The sequence below is a fragment of the Falco cherrug genome, chromosome 6, assembly GCF_023634085.1.
Source record: "Falco cherrug isolate bFalChe1 chromosome 6, bFalChe1.pri, whole genome shotgun sequence".
Classification (NCBI taxonomy): domain Eukaryota; kingdom Metazoa; phylum Chordata; class Aves; order Falconiformes; family Falconidae; genus Falco; species Falco cherrug.
Genome location: NC_073702.1, coordinates 39,298,923 through 39,319,292, shown reverse-complemented (window position 1 = coordinate 39,319,292; position 20,370 = coordinate 39,298,923). Strand labels below are relative to the sequence as shown.

At 47.6% G+C, this 20,370-nt stretch overlaps 1 protein-coding gene across 1 annotated transcript; it reads right to left on the bottom strand.

Moving 5' to 3' along the window:
• Nucleotides 1-9,720: 9,720 nt before the first annotated feature.
• On the bottom strand, nucleotides 9,721-18,937 carry TBXT (T-box transcription factor T). The gene is made up of 8 exons (XM_055714910.1): nucleotides 18,597-18,937; nucleotides 18,164-18,428; nucleotides 17,459-17,593; nucleotides 16,648-16,709; nucleotides 16,492-16,553; nucleotides 15,362-15,538; nucleotides 13,652-13,784; nucleotides 9,721-11,787 (listed from the first exon to the last, which is right to left on the bottom strand). Exons 1-8 carry the CDS (start codon nucleotides 18,800-18,802, stop codon nucleotides 11,520-11,522), a joined length of 1,308 nt encoding a protein of 435 aa, XP_055570885.1. The 5' UTR covers nucleotides 18,803-18,937; the 3' UTR covers nucleotides 9,721-11,519.
• Between the last annotated feature and the right edge of the window lie 1,433 nt (nucleotides 18,938-20,370).

The following is a 20,370-nucleotide window of genomic DNA, read 5'->3' as shown; positions in this document are numbered from 1 at the left end:
CCACGTATCGCTGCAACCTGACATGCTCATGGGAAGGAAAGAGAAGTCAGTCCACAAGAGGGGGATAGCAGACCAGCAATGGCAAAGCCTTTGGCTCTCTTACAGGTATAAGCTACAGGCTGGCAGAGGGGTTCCTCCCTCCCCTACACTGCGAGCTAGAAAGGATCCTACGAGGGGTGGAAAGGAGAGAGCGCAAGGGGGCCAAGGGGGGGGGGAGGCACTTTAGAGAGTAACGAAGTACCCTGTGGACTTGCTTGCTTCAAACTGCCGGAGCTGGGCAAAACCCCAAAAAGGCAGATACAAAATCAGCTTTAAAACACCTGGTTATTTGTTAGATGCTTTTTTTGAGTATTTGTTCTGGCAATAACATTTTTGATTTTGTTGAAGGAAAGCAAAAAGGTGGCTTTTGAGCTATGGCTGGTAAAATTTATCTGCAACAGTAGCCCAAAGAGGAGGCCTGATGCTGCAGCAGGGCTGTTTCAGTTAAGAGTGTTTCATATCAAGTGTAAGACACTAAAGAACAAGCATTTATTTTTAAGCAGTTCATTACTGGGGTGGCCCCAGTGCTCTGTAACAGAGATGTGAGCACAGGAACAGTCTGTGCTCTGCAGGTGAGACTGGGGGTGCTTTTATTAGCGTTGCTTGCGGTCCAACAAGAGGTACTCTGCCACAAGGAACCTGCTTGATCTGTTCTAGAAATAACGGTGACATTTTATGGTCACTTGAGGACCTTGATGCCCCCTGGCATCCAGCAAAACTCAGGCTCCCATGCCTCGGGGAGCACCTGTGCCACAGCTGCAGCACAAACCTGGTGAGAGCCAGTGCCAGAGGCTGCATCCTGGCCCCGCTCAGGTGCAACAGCCCAAGGAGGAGTTCAGCTGTAGTGCTCATTTGTGAGGCCTAATCACATCCATGAGCAGAACCCCCACCAGAGCCTCCTCACAGGCTGGCAGGCCCATCAGCAAATGCTGGTTTAATTTTTCCCACACTAGTGTTCCCCAGCAGTGGGAGCAAGCTGGCTGCTTCTTCCCATCTCTGCCATTGCATCCACACTTGTGAGTACAAGTCAGAGATTTGCCCCCAGCAGTACCTGCAGACCTCTTGGCACATTCCACATGGAATTTGCTCCCCAACCCTGAGACACAACCAGGATCTCTTCCTCCTCCTGGGCTAAGGGCAGATTGTGCTCCCAAAGCAAGAGCCTTCAGCTGAGCCTCAGGTCATCACAAATGCTAGCACTTGTATCGGTACCCTGACACAGCAGGGCAAGCACACACTGCACCAGGAGGGGGGGGGGGGCGAAGAAAAAAGGATATTTAAAGATCAGCCATGTGACTTTGCATTTGAAAGATGTTTCTTGAGGTCCAGGTAGTGCCAATACACAAAATGTGTCATGCTTAAATCCAAAATGGAGAGGGCTAGAGACAGCACAGACAGTAGCACAGGCTCCACACATCAGGAAGGTCTCTATCTCTGACAAAGGTATTCTGCAGCAGTCTGAAGCCCAACCACAGTCACACATGGACATTGACATAACTGGTGCTCCCAGACAAGAAGATGGGATTTCAGGCTGGGAAATCCTTATTTAGAGCTAGCTAAACTCCAGCTCTAATCTCAGGATTAGCTTTTCAGCTAACAGTACCATTTTCACAATAATTGCCTTAAGTTTTCCAGCTCTAGATGCTTGCTAAGTGCCAGCAGTGCCACCCTGAACCCATTAGAAATTCACACCAGTAATAACAAAAAAGCACAAAGTGTTTCCACAAACATTTCAGTGTGATGCGGTTGTCCCTGCACAAGGGCTATTCTCCAAATCCCAGTAGCAATGCACCAGAAAGCAGCATGGATGGTGTTCCAAGCAGAGAGAATGGGGTGAGCCTGCCAGCACAAGCCTGTATACTTAGTGGGCACCATCCGATCAGCAGCCACACACCATAGCCCATCCCACCGGGTCTGAGCAAGAGCTAATGCAGAGAAGAAAGCGTCCATCAGTCTTCGACATTCTCTTAAAATAAATAGCTGTTCAATTTTCTTCTGTACTAATTTAAGTAATTCAAGGTTCAGGGGGGGAAATGCACATTTTAGGGATAAATTTCAATCTTTATGTTAACTGGGACCATCACAACTACATGAATTGGAGTTGAAATAAGACTGGGGAGAGTAACAACCATTTGATATCAAGTCTGCCAAAGCAAATTGGACTGTGCAACAGCCTATCTGAGCACGGACTTTGCAAACGTCATCAGCCAGGCTTCACTACTGCAAATTCGTACGAGGAATAAGAGAAAGGTGCACCTCACAACTTGGCTATCTGTTGAAACCAACTTCTGAAGCTCTCTATGAGCTGCAGATGAAGCTTGCCTTATTTAATTACCTAGCAACAAAATTTCAACAAAAAAAGAAAGGCATTCCTCAGACTGACAAATTAGCAGGCTAGGGAATGCTGTGATCTATTCACTAGCACACACAAAAAAAGCAGCAAGTCAAAATTAAGTAGTTTGTTTGCTGTCACTAGTCAGTTTAAAAAAAACAAATTCAGTCTTCTGACAGGCAATTTTTCAAGGGCTGTTTAATTGCTATCACTTTTTGGCACTCAGCATATTTGCAGAATTCCCTGGCATTCCTCAACAATGGTTCTGTGGTTTGAAGAACCAAGTCCTTTCAAGATGAGCACCATTCCTCACCTATATAAAAAAATGTGCCTGTAAGTAAAAAAAAAAACAAAACACACACCAGAAAAAACCAAACCAAAACCACACAGAGAAGAGACTGCTGCATGTCCAGCTGCAAAAGTTCATCTCTTTTTATTCATCCTGGAACGGAAGGTCTCACTAGCCTTATATTCAAGTTAGTATCCAGTTGCTAGGTATTTTTAGTGTGCTAAAAAATAACCTTAGCTTAGGTTAGTCATGCTTACTCTCATTAATTTTATGTTAACATCTGCAGCATGAAAACCCCAGTGACACTGTGTCAATGCTCTTCACACACTGTAAAAGAGATCACTACACTCACTACAAATAATCCACTCAGGTATTAGAAAATTTCTGTAAATAAAAGATGGCAAAAAGTTACAGGACTCATTTTCTCAAATTTCCTCACTGAGTGCTCCCCTCCCACCTCCATGTCTCACCCTAAGCCTGGTTTTCCCCCTTCCTCTGCATAGATCCCCAAGCTCCAGCCGCACAAGCATCCTGGCAGCCCCTGTGCAGCGGCTGAAGCACCGCCAAAAGGTAACGGATTCTCTGGCTGCCAAAAGCGTAAGAAAAGCATGCATCCAGCCCGTGATGTTTTGTGGGTTAGGTAACTATTTGGTTGGGGCTTTTGAGACTTTGCATGTGTCCAAACCAAAGGAACAGGAAGAAGCCAGAAGTTTCCACTCACCCCAGTGGTAGAGCTGCACTTCATTTTGTAGAGACACAAACTAAGTACAGGAAATGAAAAATCCTACTGTTGGGGCGAATGGAAATTTCTGCCTTTTCCCTCCCACCCACCACAGTCAACGTATATCTAGCCAAGGAAGTGGCAGGTGATGGAAACTCATATGAGCTATCCATATATTAGTAAGAGAGGAGCAACCAGAACACATAGCTATCCTGGGTTACAAGTATTACAACTGCATCTCACACAGGCCAAACGCTTTTGGGCATAAACTCAGGCAGAGAACACAGCAGGAGACACCACTTCTAGTGTATTGAAACAGAAGTTTTCATGTGGGAAGTTCTCAGAATGATTAAAGTTTCAGAATTACTATTACTAATGTTGCATTAAGGTGAAGGATGGCAAAAGACACCAAGAATTACATTGCACACGTTCAGTACAGTGCCCAGAACCCAACTCCACAAGCCAAAACCCTTTGCAAAATAGCACCAGTGATTGTGCAGAGTTAACTAGCGGCAGCCACCTTGAATCCAAAATAGCACCAAGTTCATGAAGTCAAGACAAAGCTAAGACAAGCTACCAGCCGATTTCAGCTTTTCTCAGCAAAACGTACTCTTCTAGGAGGCATCAGAGTTTTCTGACACCAAGTTTGTCTTTTTGAAGGTGGGCAGAGCCTCCAGGTCCTGACTGCCGGACGGTTCCCCTTCCAGGGGCATGCCCTCTCCTCCCTGGCGGTGGCGGGTCAGGCAGCAGCCAGCCTCACTGCTGTCTCCCTGCCACCAGGGAAGGCAGAAGAATAAGCATTTTCTCCACCCTGGAAGCAAGAGGTGCCTGCAGCAAGCCTCATGAAGGCTTTGCCTTCCCAGACCACAAGCTTCTTGGCAGAAACAGCCGTTAGCTAATTATGTTAGAGAGCACCAGAACTGCCCTGCAGCAAGCTGCCCCTCTGGAGGCTGAGCCACAGGGCAGCCCCTGGGACCAAGCTGCAGGCTCTCCTGGCCATCCCACCACAGGACTATAGCCAAACAGCAGCTCTACCCCAGGAGGACACAGGGGAAAAAGACCTCTCAAGCCCACAGCAGCTCAGTCCCCCAAACACCATCAGTCTCACAGCAGAGCCCCAGCCCAGCGGTCCCTCCACACCTACCTGCAAGCCCAAGGCCGGCCACTCCAAAGATCAAGGACAAACTCACTCTTATCCTGCACATCCCAAATATATCTGCAGTTCCTCCTCTTCCCCACTAGTGAATTAGCCTATCACACGATCAGCTGGCTTTGCCTGCTCCAAAAAGCCCCACGTGTGCCCACCCCAAGTAGCTTCACCTGCCTGCTCTCCCCCTCCCCACAGAGGCAGGCCAGCCACCCGGTGGGTCTGTGCCACTCGTGGGCCTCACGCAGCCCAGCCTCTGCACAGCCGTACAGCCTTCCACCACGGATCACGAGTTGTCCAGCATGCACACCAGTCCCTGCATAAATAGGAAGGGATCACAAATACGAGCAAACAGTCAGATCTCGTTCATGAGCTGCTGAATGTTCTGGTTTCCTTTCTGGGCATTTTGTTAGGCTTCTCCAGGCTTTTCTCCATTCAGCGAGTGGGTTTTTCCAGGTTGCCTGTGTAAACCACATTAACTCTCCCCGTACTGACCTACATCACTTGAGCCTCGAACGGCATTCCAAGGAGTCACTTAACACTCAGAAAGCTCAAGTGCCGCAAACCTGACACATTCCAGAGAAGGACCAGAGAAGCCTGCAGCCCATGTGCGTGGAGAGGAGAGAGAAATGGGGTTGCTGTGCCATTAGAGTGTGATGAAAATTAGGGCTAATATAGGGTTTCTTTTCACAAGCATTCATTAGCCTGCTGCTGTTCTCACTGAGGAGGAGGAGGAGGTATAATGCAAAAGCAGAAAGGCTAATGGGACCTAAGGCTTGGCAATGGTCACTCTCAAATGCAAACAAGGCAACAAGGCTCAAGCAGGTAAGTGTACTTGAGGTCAGGGAATAAGCACATCATTTCTCTTCCAGCATCTGGGGACTTGAAGTCCCAACCCAGCAGCAAACGTTTATTCCTCAGCTCAGGCCTGGTGTTGCACATTTAGCAAACAGCAGATGTCGGAGGTGTGTTTTACGACACAGGGGAAAGAAGTTGCTCGAGCAAGGCCAAGACTCACAGAGATGCCATCGCACATGACAGACTTTGGGAGGAGGTTCATCTTCCAGAACACACAGCTTCACTACTAAGTTTGAAAGAAAGGATAATGAAAGACAGGAATGGAAATGGAAGCTGGTATGGCCTGTGGGTTTATTGTTATCTGGTGTCAGTTGAAACACTAAGATGCTGCAGTTCCTTTCCAACCATCTGAGCCTCCCATGAAATGGACAGGACAAACGACCATCTGCAGAGCTTTATGGGGGGACTTCATGGAAATGCATCTCTCCCCCCAGCACCATTTCTCCCTGCTAGCTCTGGCCCTCACAGGTGACTTCAAGCAGGGCAGCTGCTGTCCCTATCGGCACAGGGCTGAGACCATCCTCCCAGATCACACATGGAGATTAGCGTGTGACTTGCAAGTCTATAGACTAGGTAAGGGCACAGCGATTGGGAAAGGGCCAGGCCAGAGAAAGGCTTCTAGCAGAGGACTTGGACCAGTCTTGGGTTAGCACATTCATTAAAGAGTTAGTCCAAACCTGAAGAGATCATTGACAAAATCTGCTGGAGTTGGGAGGTCGGGAGATATCATTAATGCAGAGAAAAATGGAAGTATCTCACAGGAAAAACTAGACAATTAGGCAGCAATGGAAGTGGAATAAAGCTGACAGAGACAAGGGTGAAGTCATAGTCAAGAGATTAATAGTACTTTCTGCTGCCAAAAGATGGGAGTTCATCAGCAAAAAATAGCTAAAGAAGGACTTGGATCACCATGACCAGTTAACCACTGATGTAACCCTAGATAAAGAAAATGTGATTTTCAGAGTTATCAAAATGGCTGGTTTCATTGCAGTTAGGGAAGCAGCACACCATTGCATAGGCTCCTCTCAAGCCCGTGCATTACACCGCATGCACGCATGCTCCCTCTTTCAATGAGCCATTCAGGCACAAAGGGCCAGCACGTGGGGAAAGCTGCCCCAGAACAGACGGGTTTTATAACCTGTCAAAAGAGAGGCAGAGAAATCACTGCCTAACTATACATATCAGCTTATACACTACTGGGGGGAAGAAGTATTTAAGCTGGGAGTAGGTTTTGGCTCAAGAACAGGTAGTCATGATTGTAGATAAATTTCAGCTGACAATTAAAACATGGCTCCTAAGCACTGAGAAGCAAGGGGACCGCAACAGTCTCCCAACAGAAAAAGGAGCACCACTGGCCACAGGCACTCAAAAATCTCCTCAAAATCTCACCAACTTGTTTTGAGACAAACCCTGGTGCTTTCCTAAAAAGTCTTGGTGAAGGGATTGTCTGTAATTAAGTAACTGGATTCAGGAGAGTCCTTCCAACCCTATGCAGTACAAGTCAGATAACTGCATATCACGGAGGAATTATTTGCATTGATGGACTGGCTGAGGCAGTTAATATAGCTTACTAGCATCAAGAAACAGTAACCTAATTTTATAATGCAGCAATACTTAAGAGAGGGAAAGGCAAAAATAAAGCTGCAAGCTCCTTGCCTAGCAAGTACAGCCAGCCATCTACAGGAGGATATTCACTCCTTTGGTCACGTACCCATGGCAGCACCCCGGGTGCTGGAACTGCACTATACACCACTCAGACTGGCTCCCTCATTTTCTTTACCTCCGTTTTCAAAGGCACAGAAATCCAGGAGCAGATAAAACCAGACTCTCTGAAGAGAAAATGATTTTCTCCACAGATCTAAGCCCCTGGAATGGGCCTGTGTGTCATTTTAAAAACATACATGTTTCTTCTTGTCTTCTTTACACCTGCCTAAGAATAGGTGTGGGGTTAATTTTTTTTTACTTTTTTAGTTAATTTTTATTTTAATTACATTAACTGCTTGGACTATTGATGCCAGTGATGCAATACCTTAATATATATTATCTCACTTAATCTAATTGACATCTATGGGGACGAGTCAGGCTGGAGACAAGTGTGGGAATACCCAGTCTGGTGTTTTACTCCTGCATGGGACTGAGTATTCATATGGCTTTTGCAGACAGAGCAAGACATTCGTGAGCAACAGGGCTGAGGGGTCTACAAGGATTTTTGCAGGTGGCAACTATTCCTTACCCAAAGGAAAAAAGCATTAACATGTGGAGATGGTAAACAATATAGGTTTCTGAAGAGTCCTGAGCATTTGCTGATGGCTTAATCCCCGAGCATTTAGACCTCTCCCAGTAATCTCTAGCCCTGGTGCTTGTCTGGCATGTGGCACGGGGACAGAAGTGGCAAAGAGCTGTGGTGGCACTGGTACAGGGAAACCACAGAGCCCTGCTTGCCAGCGGGCTAGCTGGGGCGAGCTGTCTCACACCAGCCTTTTTCAGCGTTCGGAAATGTCAGGTACATGTGTGCCTCCGCCTCGCCTCCGCCACCAGCCCCAGGGGTGCACCAGCAGGCGGCTGGGGCGGGAGCATGGCACAGCGCTGCTGTCGCAAGCCCACGGGTGAGAAAAGCCTCTCCAGATGAGTCACACAACATCCACGTGGTTTTCATGCTGGCTTGAGTATTTGTGGAGTCATCCGGGTCTGACTGCCCAGCTCCTCCAGCAACAGCAACCCTGTTTGTGAGCCTGAGGTGCTTCCGATGGCTGCTTAGCCACACGAACCCAGCAAGAGGAAAAGCACCATTGAGGAAGAAGATGGTGGCAGAGCAGGTGTGAAAAGACAGAAGGTGAAATGCTCAGTCTGCTTTAAAGCAGCACACAACTTGCCTTCAATGGCATGAAAGGTTTCGGTTTCTTTCATTTGAAAGTATGGGAGGGGAAAAAAAACCCACACCAAAAAAGGCTGATGAGGTAAAATCCACCTGCTACCAGCACCAAGCTGCCTGGAGATGTGCAGTGCTGCATCTACGAAGGCCTTGTGCATACATACTTATTCTTCAGGCTCAGAAATCTTTTCATAGCAATGAGTTTAATTTGATGGTAATCTGCCTTTGCCTCAAGACCTAAAACGAGTATGAAAGTACTGACCAGCAGAGAAGCTACCCACATGACACTGCCAAGGTTGCTCACCAGGCAACGACAGCCTCTTTCAGGACCCAGAGTTCAGCTCCCAGGTTAGTATCACATGGTCTTCCAGGCATCGAAAAGTTCCCACTGGCTTTAAGTTCACCTCAAAACAGTGTTATGGAGGCCTCCAAGGCCGCATGTCAAGCTATAGCAGGAGAGGGGCACCAGGCTCCTCCTCACATAGCCAGAGGGCTCCAGATACAGGCAGGTAGTTCATCCAGACCCAGCTAAATCTTAAAAGCTGATAAATAGCCCCAGGTGTTTTTGCCCACATAGACATAGGAATTGTTTCTTCAGTACAAGTTGTGCAAGAACCTGAGAAACCCCTGACCTCTGTGCTGGGCAGCAGCTGTGGACTGTCTTCCTTTGGAGCAAAGACAGCCCCACTGTGGGCTGCCTGCCAGGGGCCATGCAAAGGGACATCTTGCAGCCTTGGAGCTAGCACCTCTCTCCCACTTTACACCCCTCTCTCCATTTCACTGCACGGCGGATGGATCACCCTCTTTCCTCCAACGTGTCTGCTTTGAGGGCATAGCTCTGGGGCAAAGGATAAAGTCAGCTCCCTCCACAACACGAGCTGGGCTCCCCCACTGACACTATCAGCTCCCAGAAGTGACATTTGCGTGCTCAGCTATCTGCACAGTCACTGTAGTGCTAGATCAGTCTGCAACAGACTCCTTCAATATATCAGAGTATACCAGGCATTTATTACTGGGGTCATTATTCAGAAGCTCATTTGAAAAATCTGGCTATCAGGGTAGAACACAGCAGCTGCCAGGCTTGCATCCAGCACCAGCATTTATCCTACAAATTGGTCACTGTGGGAAAAGAGCTTTCACCCAACACCTCTGACCACGGGTCAGTCAAGGATTTACTGACAGGAGGGAGAAACAAAGAGGGGCAGGAAAAGGGGGAGAAGCAGATGAGGAGAATGTAGCATCTCAATAGATCTTTTTAAGTTCTTCATGACTAAATGATCATTGATTTGGTTATGAAGAACTCTCTGACCCTTCACCCACATCCGGAAGCCACCGTGCAGCAGGAACCATTTGTGAAACCGCTCTGTGGAAGGACAACATACTGTAGGTTTGATATGTCTGATGTGCGTTTGTTCCACCTTTCACACCACTCCCCACAAACTGAAAGTTAAGCATGAAGTTTATTTAAGAATCTTTACTCTTTGTTTTTCAATTTAAATTATACTTCCGAAATACAAGTAGAAAAAACCTCACAATGAAATACGTTGCTAATTTCTACAAAATAGTCTAAATAATAATGCACTTACATCATTTACACAATTTACCTTCACAATAAAATAGGAGCGCTTAGATCAGTATTTACATATTGACAGAGAACACGGTCGTGCAGCCATTTGCTTCTGGTGCTGTCTCCCACCGGAGTACCGCCAGGAGACTGCAGCCTGCAGTCACACACAAATCCTTCCGCACGGACAAAGCCCTGCCAAAGTCTTTCCAGGTGCAGGGACCTGCCCATAGGGTGCCAAAGAGACCAAAATGGTGGCAAAAATTTGCTTTTTCATCTTCAAGCTGCCACCGTAGCACGTGAGCACACAGAGTTATTTAAGGAATTCCCTGATACAGAATTTTGCTTCACTGTATTAGGCACTTCACTATAAAAGTTATTTATTATGGCTTATGCAAAACAATTCACTTTCCTCTGGGCATGTACTCACCGGAGTCAGCGGGAGAAAGAGACATGTCTGAGGGCACACTTTGGGCCAACGTTTTGGGTTAGCCTCATCAGAAATTTAGAGCATATTACTTGATAACAGTCCTGACAGAAGTATTTTATCAAGCCCTGATCTTTCCAGCAAGTTAAGGCATCAGTGTATTTTAAAGCTTAGCACATCTGCAATTTTCCCCAGAATTATTGGTATCTAGGACTTTCCCCCCTTACAGTAAGTTAACTACTTAATATCCACGCTGTTCAATGTACCATTGGGTGACATATCCCACATATGATTGTCTTAAAAGAGTACACTGTAGGTTGAGGGATTATTTTCTACATGTTAAGATATGTAAAAAAGTTGTAATTTACCAGATAATAAATATAGTTCAACAGAGTACAATATTGAAATAAAATAAATTAGAATGATTCTCCAGGTGTTGAACTCCCTCCCTTAAGGCCTGAGCCAGAGACCATAAAACCAAACAAAACTGGTGTTTTTTCAGTGGCTCAAAGAGGTTTTGGATAGGGCTCCTAAACTAGACATTGGCTGTCTGAAACGAGGTGTTTAGCTAAGCTGACAGGTACTTGAAATCTATGCCATCAAACAGCAAAACTTACCTCTAAAAGGAATCTTTTGGGTGAAACAATTTAGGCCAAACATTAATACTGCGTTTATTAAGAAGAATATAGTTCTGGCAGATTGTCTCAACATTAATTCAGCAGCAAGGAAATAAGCATACAGTTAAGAACGCAACGTATTTGTGAGGCAAATACGTGTTAGTGCACATGATTTTCCAAAAACTTCACTCCTCAGCTACATTTGTGCATATTTCAGAATGCTTCTAACTAGACAGTTAATAAAAGTCTTCTCATGACTATAGCTAAGTTTGCCATTAAAAAAAAATAACTGAAAAACAGTTAGGAGTAACTTACTCAAGAACGACGCCAAACCTCAGGTCCAAATACATCAAACACTGAGAAATTTGGAATCTAAGTAAAAATCTTAAAAATTAGGTCTACCAAACTTAAAGAAAAAAAAAGATTAAAAGCAGTGAATCTGCTCTCAGAATTGCACGCTCACCAGGTTTGTAAACACTACATGAAGTCAATGATGTTCACTATAAGAGGTATAACGTAGACGCTTTATGCAAAGCGGTGCAGATGTTTTGTCTGTAATTTACTTCATGTCTCCTTTTTTCTCTTCCTTGAGGATTAAGCATTTAAAGTAATTCAGTAGCTAAAAAGTCTGTCTTATAGGAAAAGGTCTGGGTTTACATGGAAGGAGGGGTGACAGGCGTCCACGTGGATGCTAGCCTGGCGTGTGCAGAGGCATCATACTGGCTGTCGGGCAGGTCCGTGGGTGCCCCGCCGTCGTACAGGGGGGAGGCGGAGGAGGCAGCAGTGACGGGGTGCGGAAGGGCAGTGTAGTGCACTGGAGAGCCACGTAAAAACTGGGAGCTCAGGCCATTGGACATCCCGCTTGGCTGAGACACAGGTGTGATGGTGCTGTTACTCACAGACCACAAGTTAGGATACTGGCTGAAAGAGGGAAAGCGATAGAACAAGTTACTATAGTGACCCTAGTGCTGCTGGCAGTTGCTCAGGTCAGAACACAGCTCCAAGGCTGGGTCCATTTGCTGGAGACAGGGAATTTCTTTAGTATGTTCCCAGCCACTGTGAGGCAGGAAGGAACCCTGGGCAGGATTTGTACTCATGGCACGCCACCAATAAACCTAACCTCCCTGTTCTCCAACAGCAGGTTCCAGCGCTAGGTATTACCAGCGGATTTTGAGCCAAGCTGAGGAATGAACAGGCTGGCTGAAAAACGGGGAGGTTTGAGAGCTGATCCTAAGCCGTGCCATGCCCTTGCCTCAGGGGGAAGGCACATGGTGGAGGAGGTTGGACACCGCAGCTGCTGGACCTAGGCAGGTTTAAATCCGTTGCCATGGGCCTGCCAGAGCCCTAATCCCTCTTGGGTCCCTCTGTAGTCAGAGAGGGACAGGTGCCTCCAGACAGCAGTTCAGCCCTCCCTGTTCATCATCTCATGTTAGGAGGGGAAGAGCCAGACTGATGGCTGCAGATTGCAGATACTACAGAAACGACTGCTTGAAAGGAAGAAAAGCCTTGTGAGGACAGCCTCCACACTCTCTTGCCTCAGAGTATGTATATGCACACGCGTATGTATAAATATACATATTAATTACAAGAAACAAGGTGATTCAAGAGAAACACTATGAAAAAAGTTCAGTCCTGCTGTATAATACGACACAGCATTTTCTACCTATTTATCTCAAGCAGTTTAACAAGATAGATAAATATTATTCTTACTTTACAGATAGGGGTTTAGACAAAAGGGGTCTTTGGGGAGAAATGCCTTCCTTGAGGACCCACAGTTCCAGCTCTAATGGTTTTATCTACTGCACAACTCAGCGCAGCAACTGAAACTCAATGGACTTTGCAACTTTCCAAGTATAAATCCTGGGAGTCAGACATAGAAGTGCTAGGATGACTTGTTTGCTTCATTAACACATGTTCAGGACTAAAACTTATGTTCAGTAATAGAGTTATCTTATACCAGGTAGTAGTGCATACTCTGATTAACAACAAAGTGTCCATGTGCACGGTTCAAATAAAAATGCTTTCTGCAAATGGAGTTGTAGGTCTGAATAGCTGAGAAAGATGCCCAAACCTCAGCCCTCTGTGGTTAATAGCAAAGATTTTACCACCTTATCTGTATCTCTTCGATTTTTTTTTTTTGAAGTTTAGCTCTAAGGGACTGACTGAAAGCTAAATCTCTGCTAAAGGATTCAAAAGTTTAATTAAGATAATAAGGACAAAAAGGAGAAAGAGATACATTTATATGATCACAAAATGGGAAAGACTTTCACCATGTGTATAATCCCATGATACGTTGGTTTGTGTGGCAAATACTTAAGTAAAGAATTACTGCCCCAACCACTTGCTCTCCACACTATGGTTCACTGCCCCTTCGTTAGTAGAACAAGGGTTTGTTGAGATGGCTGGGAGAGCAGTGACCAGCTAAAATGAAACAGACCAAAAATAAACTGTTTAACCATCGTTTTGCTTAAAAGAGATGAAACTTAAAAAAGCATACTAAAATTCAATGGATATTTAAGTGATTTGCAATCCTTAATCTATCAAATATTGCTGTCACAAGTATCTACATTTCCAAAACCAAACCACAAAAACCATAGTTTTTATCTGTTTCTTCAATGTCTTCCTTGAGAACAATCCTTCTCTGTGCCCTTCCCCAGATAGCTAATGATTCACACATGGTCATAAGGATTTCCAATTTGCTGGTGACTTTACTCCTATTTCAGCCTTTTCTTTCTACGAAGTATCAATAGATCAGTTTGAGGGCTGCTGAGGGATGGACTCCTACCTGGAGCTGGTAGATGTGCCAGTGCTGTGACTCATGGGCAGCATCGTCGTGTGTGTGGGAACTCCTAGAGAAGACCAGTTGTCATGGGACTGCAGCATGGACAGGCAGGCAGAGGAGTTATCGGCATAGGCTGCTAAAAAAAGCAAGCAAGCACTTAAAACACACTAGAACCAAACCAAATAACAATTCTGTATTCAAATGCAATGTATAACTTCAAACCTCCCTCCTCCACTACTGCCTTGCAAAAAACCAAATAAAATTACATACACACAGAAAAATGAAGTCAGCTACCAGCTGTGTCAGGCTTACACTTCCACTGGCATTGCCCCTGCTGACATGTTGTTTTGCTCAACTTACAACCGCAAAGTCTTATTTCTATGTAGGATCTATGGCTAAAAAGCTGTCTTCAAACCGCCTGCTAATTCAGCCCATGCTTCCCTGTTTGGTCAGTGGGAAGAGGCGAGCTCCTTACCTACGCTGTCCCAAGGCACCTTTTTATCTGCATCATCTACATTGGCAGTAGCAGCCTGGCAGCCCTGAATAGTGCGCATATCACTGGATCACACATCCCAGTTTTGAGCTGAGCATGCCACCACGGGCTTTGAAGTCTGCCTTAGGCACCATCAGGAGTGACTGGACTGGGGCTTAAGCTACTTGGCTTGTGACCAAAACTGGCCAGCCAACACAGCAAAGGCATTAGGAAGCTATAAAGGGAATCCTATACAGCCATCCATAGTGAGAAAGAAGTTGCTGTGGCAGCTGGCTGAGGGACAAAGAGGTTCCTTGCTGAGGACTAGGAAGCAAGAAGGAACACCAGAGCCGTTTTGTTCATTTATGCTGTTTCAAGTCACAAAACTTGTATAACATCTCCAAGATGCAAGCCCACAGAGATCTAGTTAAATGAACTACAAAGCTACATACAAGATTGGTCAGGCTGCATCTAAAAGCTGGTGTATTACTTTAAAAAAAAAATATTTTGAATTGTGAAGTGGGAACCTTCAATATCCATACAGACTGAAAGGCAAAAATTGTTAACAGGCCTTTGCCAGAAGAAAAAGAAACCACACACACACAAAAAATCATTGTTAAAAATGCCCTTCTCTCCCTTAAGTACCTATGGCTGAAGGCACTTAGTCTTAAGCTATCTGGCTATTTCTGAGCACAACTTTTAAACTGGTCTGCAGTTTATTCAGCTCTGTATTGTTTCTGTATATCCAGTTGTGACACTCACTGAGAACAACCTTAACGTACTGATGTTAACTTAGGCAAGTAAAGCTGACAGAATCAGGCCCTCAATTATTATGTGTTAATAACAAGTGACACTAACAGAACCAGACATATGCTTCTTCATTTCATTGTATTACCTCTAACTAATGATTAAAATCCTCATTTTCAAACTTAAAAAAGTCAAAGTAAGCTTAAGCTCACTGGTTACAAGAATTCAAGAGCACAAGACAAAGCCAGAACCACATAATCTAACAGATTAGCACAAAACAGTTTTACACACCCTCAGGTTTTCCATCATAAAGAGACTGGGGAGACGTACTCATCAGCCCTATGTCTTTGCAATGCTGGCCCCAAGCGCTCTGTGCCAACTGAGTTAGATGGCGACCTCAATTTCTGTGTCATCGCTTGAGATGCCCACTGCTCAAAGCTCGCATCCCTCTGCTCATTTCCCATCTTTTTACAGAGCTGCAACATCAGACTTACTTGGCGAGTTGTTTCTATGGGTGTAGGGGTTGGGGTAGGGGGCAGGACGGTGGTTCCTCAGCGATGAGTACCTTTCACAGCTGTGAGCAGGGGAGAGCGACAGGGGGGCTCCGAACTGAGGGTGAGGATTGGCAGGTGGGCACAGAGTCCCAGTCCCAGGGATAAGCCAACTACCTACTGTGAGGAAGCAAGAGGTTTGTAAGGTGGGTATGTAATGCAGCCAGGCAGGGAAAGAATCACAGCAACCAGATAAATAATTGATCAGCGAGGACACACTCACTCGGGAAAGGAAACAGTTTCCACATGGCTGAAAAATCTGGATCTTTACAACTTTCATAAGAGATCTTATGAAGGAAAATTAGACAACAGCTTATAAGAAGCCCCCTGTTAAGCTAACACCATTTTTTAAATCATTGTTGAATTACCATCACAGCAAGGAAACACTGAAATGATTAAACCCTCCCTTACATAGGTAGTGTGTGCTCAGTAATTGCTAGCGTGATCTTCAGTTTTAAATTGCTCTTTGGGGGTCTCAATCTATACCAAAGTTCTAAGGTTTCTAAGAATGCTAAGAAGAACTCTTAAAAATTAGGCATCTTCACTGAAACAAAGCAATTCCTACTGCAACTCAACTTCCCACCTTTATAGGCTGCAGACATTTAGCAAGAATCTGTTAAAACAGAAATCATTAGAACACTAATAATTTTTACCAATCTGAAAAAGCTTTTTAAGCGGTTGCCCCTAATTTTCTTAGAGTACTTAAAACGTAAGTACCATTTCAGCAATTTTCTGCTGTATTTTGAAATTAACTTTTGCCTCCGTATCTATATGAATATTGCTGCCCTCGCATACAAAAGGCAGCTGTCTTTTTAGACATGAAGGTAACTGCAAGATTCTATTAAAGGATTTTGAATGTAATGCAGAAATCTTAACCATACACGCGCATATATCATAATACTTACACAATCATAAACCTGCACGAACCACAACCATGAGGATTGGTAATGTTATTCCCCCTATGAACTAACAAGCCAGCCAGCAAACTCTGCTCTCCAAGTTCTGCTTAACTTAACGGATAAGATAGAAGAAATCAAAGTTATCTCCACGATGCAAAATGAAAGGAAACGTACGCTGCGAATACCCAGACTGCTGGTTGTCTCCCACTTCCTCCATCATGTCTTTGTGATCACTTCTGTAAGAGAAAACGTGCCGTCTTAGTTAAGAATCTGCTTTTACAGACCTATGTAAAAAAATGCACACTTTAGAATTGAGTTAAGGGCTCTCACCTTTCTTTTGCATCAAGAAATGCCTTTGCAAACGGATTGTATTTAATTTTTAAAGCTGTGATCTAAAAACAACAACAAATACCTTTATTTGCAAGTATAACCATTCATTACCATACAGATACTAGGATTTGAATTAGGACTAGCCAATGAAGTTAGTGGAATCACAGATTTTTGAAGAAAGAAGATTAGGCCCATAACACCAACCTACGGACATCAATTAAACAGCCCCTAAGGTCTGAGCTGTTAGCAGAGGGCTAGGAATTAGTCCCTTGGCCAAATTCTAAGAGACTGAATTGTCTGCATTTATTGATCAGCTAAGGAAACAGCTAAGAAAGGTAGTACACTGAAGAGTTACAAAAACCTTCACATTTCAAGCCAGAGCAGAATGGCCATTAAAAAAAGGTAAATCTCAAAAAACTGGTCATTTACAGACTCATTAAACATAAATGTGCATTTTGGCTAACAGAGAAAGGCCAGCGCTGAAAGTGGCATGTCCAGTTATTTCATTATGTAGCCGAAAACGACAGCTGTATTTCTTACCATACTTGTTTGCCCCACAGAATCTTTTAAGAATTACTCTCCTGCAATCAATTTGCAGTACATAAGGAGACAAACAGCACTCAGATCTTTGTGCTATTGTACATCCATAGGTCTTCTACATATATTCAATTCTTTTTTCACATTTAGCTTCAAACAAAGCACAGCAAGAACTGACAAATGTGAAGCGAGATCCATTATTTTGCTCTGTAACATGCGCTTTGCCACTTGAAACCTGCTGGTACTCGGATCCTTCCCTCCCCGCCGTGCATACCTCTTCGTTCTGGTAGGCTGTCACTGCTATAAACTGGGTCTCGGGGAAGGAATGGCTGGTGATCATCCGCTGCGGGCCACCCACTCGCACTATATGGATCCTTGGCTCATACTTGTGCAGAGAGTTCAACATAATCTGTGAGCAAAGGGACAGAGCAGGTAAGCAGTGACAGAGTGGCGGCAGGCACAGCGAGCGCTCAGGTTGTAAAGTATCTAATGATCCATCTTTCCAGCAGAGGAGAAAGAGCCAACAGGTACGAATAAACCCTAAAAGCAGAGCTGCAAGAAAAAGAAGGGAACATTGCAGTCAGGCACCCCGACTTTTTGCCCAGTTATCCTCATCCCTGTTACCTGACAGGGTGGCTTGCATAGTCCGCAAACACGCTGGCGATGAAGAGCCAGAAGGATGCAGCCTACTACACTGCAGATTCGGACCAGGCAGGGATTTTAAAGCAGAAAGTCAAATTATCAAGGCACCCAGCCCCAGCGGAAAGACCAGCTCTGCTGAAAGCATGCGGGGGGTGGGAGGACGGGACACGAGGACTCACCCCACGCCGGCGCGTTTGCTAACAGCGCACGGACGAGCATTACGGAGGGAGCGAGCGGTGGCCCGGCAGGACGCCGGGACGGGAGGGACGGGTCGGTCCGGCCCCGCCGAGCGCGGCCAGGCGGCGAGGGCGGCGCAGGTCCCGGTGCCGGTGCTTACCTGCCCGCCGCCGTTGAGCTTGTTGGTGAGCTTGACTTTGCTGAAGGAGACGGGCGCCTTCATCCAGTGCGCGCCGAAGTTCGGCGAGTCGGGGTGGATGTAGACGCAGCTGGGCGCCTGCGGCTCCGGCTTCCCGCCCGGCACCCACTCCCCGTTCACGTACTTCCAGCGGTGCCCGTCGGCCGCCACGAAGTCCAGCAGGAAGGAGTACATGGCGTTGGGGTCCAGCCCCGACACGCTCACCTTCAGCACCGGGAACATCCTCCTGCGGGGCGACACGGCGGCGCGAGGCACGGCGGGGGGCAGCCCCCGCCCCCCGGGCTCAGCCGGGCTGTGCCGCCGCCCGCCCCCCCGCCGCCGGGGACACCCCCACCCCCCGCCGGAGGCTGTGCGCGGGGGCGGCGGGAGGGCGCGGGGCCGGCGGCACCCCTACCTGCCGTTCTTGGTGACGATCATCTCGTTGGTGAGCTCCTTGAAGCGCAGCCACAGGTCGTTGTCCTCCAGCGCCACCCGCAGCTCCCGCTCCGTGGGGTCGCCCTTCTCGCTGCCCGCCTGCAGCTCGCTCTCCACGGCGCTCAGCAGGTGGTCCACGCGGTACTGCGGGGGCTTGCCCGCGCCCTCCGCGCCCGGGGAGCTCATCCCGGCCCCACGCCCGCCTGGCGGGCCGGCGCCCTGCAGAGCCCCGAGCGGCGGGGCCGGCGCTGGCTCCGCTCGACCTGCGCGGCCCCCAGCGAGCGGCAGCGGGGAAGCGGCCGCTGTTATACCCCGCCATAAACACCCCCCCGGTGACATCACAATGCCGGCGGGGGGGCCCCGCTGATTGGCGGGCGGCCGCTTTGATCTCCCCGGCCGGCCTTTCCGATTGGCTGCCCGCGGCCATATCACAACGGTGCCCGGGGAAGCCTGTGATGTTAATTGCGGCCCGCTGGATTAAACGCGGCTATTTTATGTAAATCTGCCCCCAAATGTTTGCACCTCTATCAAAGCCGCCGGGGCCGGGGCTCCGGTAGCCGCGGAGGAAATGGCCCATCTCGGCAACAGCCCCATAACCTGCGTGCGGCACCCTCCCGCCGCACTCGCCAGCGGGGCCACCGCCGCCCGCCGCGGCGAGCCCCCGGGTCTGCTTTGGGGAGACAACACCCGCCGCGGATCCAGAGTTAGGGAAAGAACGGGAAGCCCTCCGCAGGCTGTGCGCAGCGCCCTCCCCCCCGCCCCGCCGCTTCCCAGCCCCCCCCCCCCCCCCCGGCCCCGCTTCCCAGGCTGCCCGGACGCAAGCCGTGGCGCTTCAGCTGCAGTGAAGGTTGCAGTCAGCAACCACGGCCCTTGCTGCAAAATTGAACCACAAAGCTAAAATCGCCCTGCAGAGCAGCTGCCACAGTGATGCCCCCCACCCACCCCACCCGCGCCACCTGGTCCTCAGCTTGCAGCGCCCGCCCGTGAGACAAGGCGCGGACCTGGCCTCCCACCGCCCGTGCAGGCAGCCGAAATGCTCGGACCACGACGGTTTCGAGCCATCCCACCTAAATATATATAATATATATATAAAGTCTAAAAATCAGATCGATGGTTACGAGCCACCCCACCTCCTAAACCCCGGGCCGACAGCTAAAGGCTTCGTTCCATACAACAAGGAGAAAGCCCCACCAGTTTCTGCAGGCAGGAGTGGAGCCTGAGCCTCACGGGTGGGACTTTGCAACGGGCTGAGTTTCTTTTCGAGTTGTCTGGGGCAAAAGCCAGGCTGAGGAGAGGGAGAGGAGGGCTGGGCTGAAACTCTCCCGCCCGCCGGTGGTTTGATAGTTTGCATTCTCCGGGGCTGCGACGGTCTGTGGTGTGAGGGAAACAGTTTATTACCTTTCCGTGAGAATCCCTGGATAGAGGGCGAGGGGGAGAGAGGTGACAATGAGCAGGAAATAGTTCAACGGGGTCTCTTTAAACAATAACAAGTTCTTTAAACGGGAGCAAAGGAGAGGGGGCAAAGGAGCGCTGCGGTGTAAAAGTGAGGGTTGCTTTTAAAACAAGCATCTCCTCTTCTCCAAAGAACCCGCACCATCGCTGCCCGGATTTTTAAGATTTTAGGAGAAGGTGCCCGGGGTACACTGGCAGCTGCCTGGGAGCAGCAGGACCTGGAAGGCAGGGCTACCGGGGGGAGGCACGATGGCGGGGTCCCTCTTGCAGGGTGCAGACGACGGTTCAGTCTGGGCACAGGC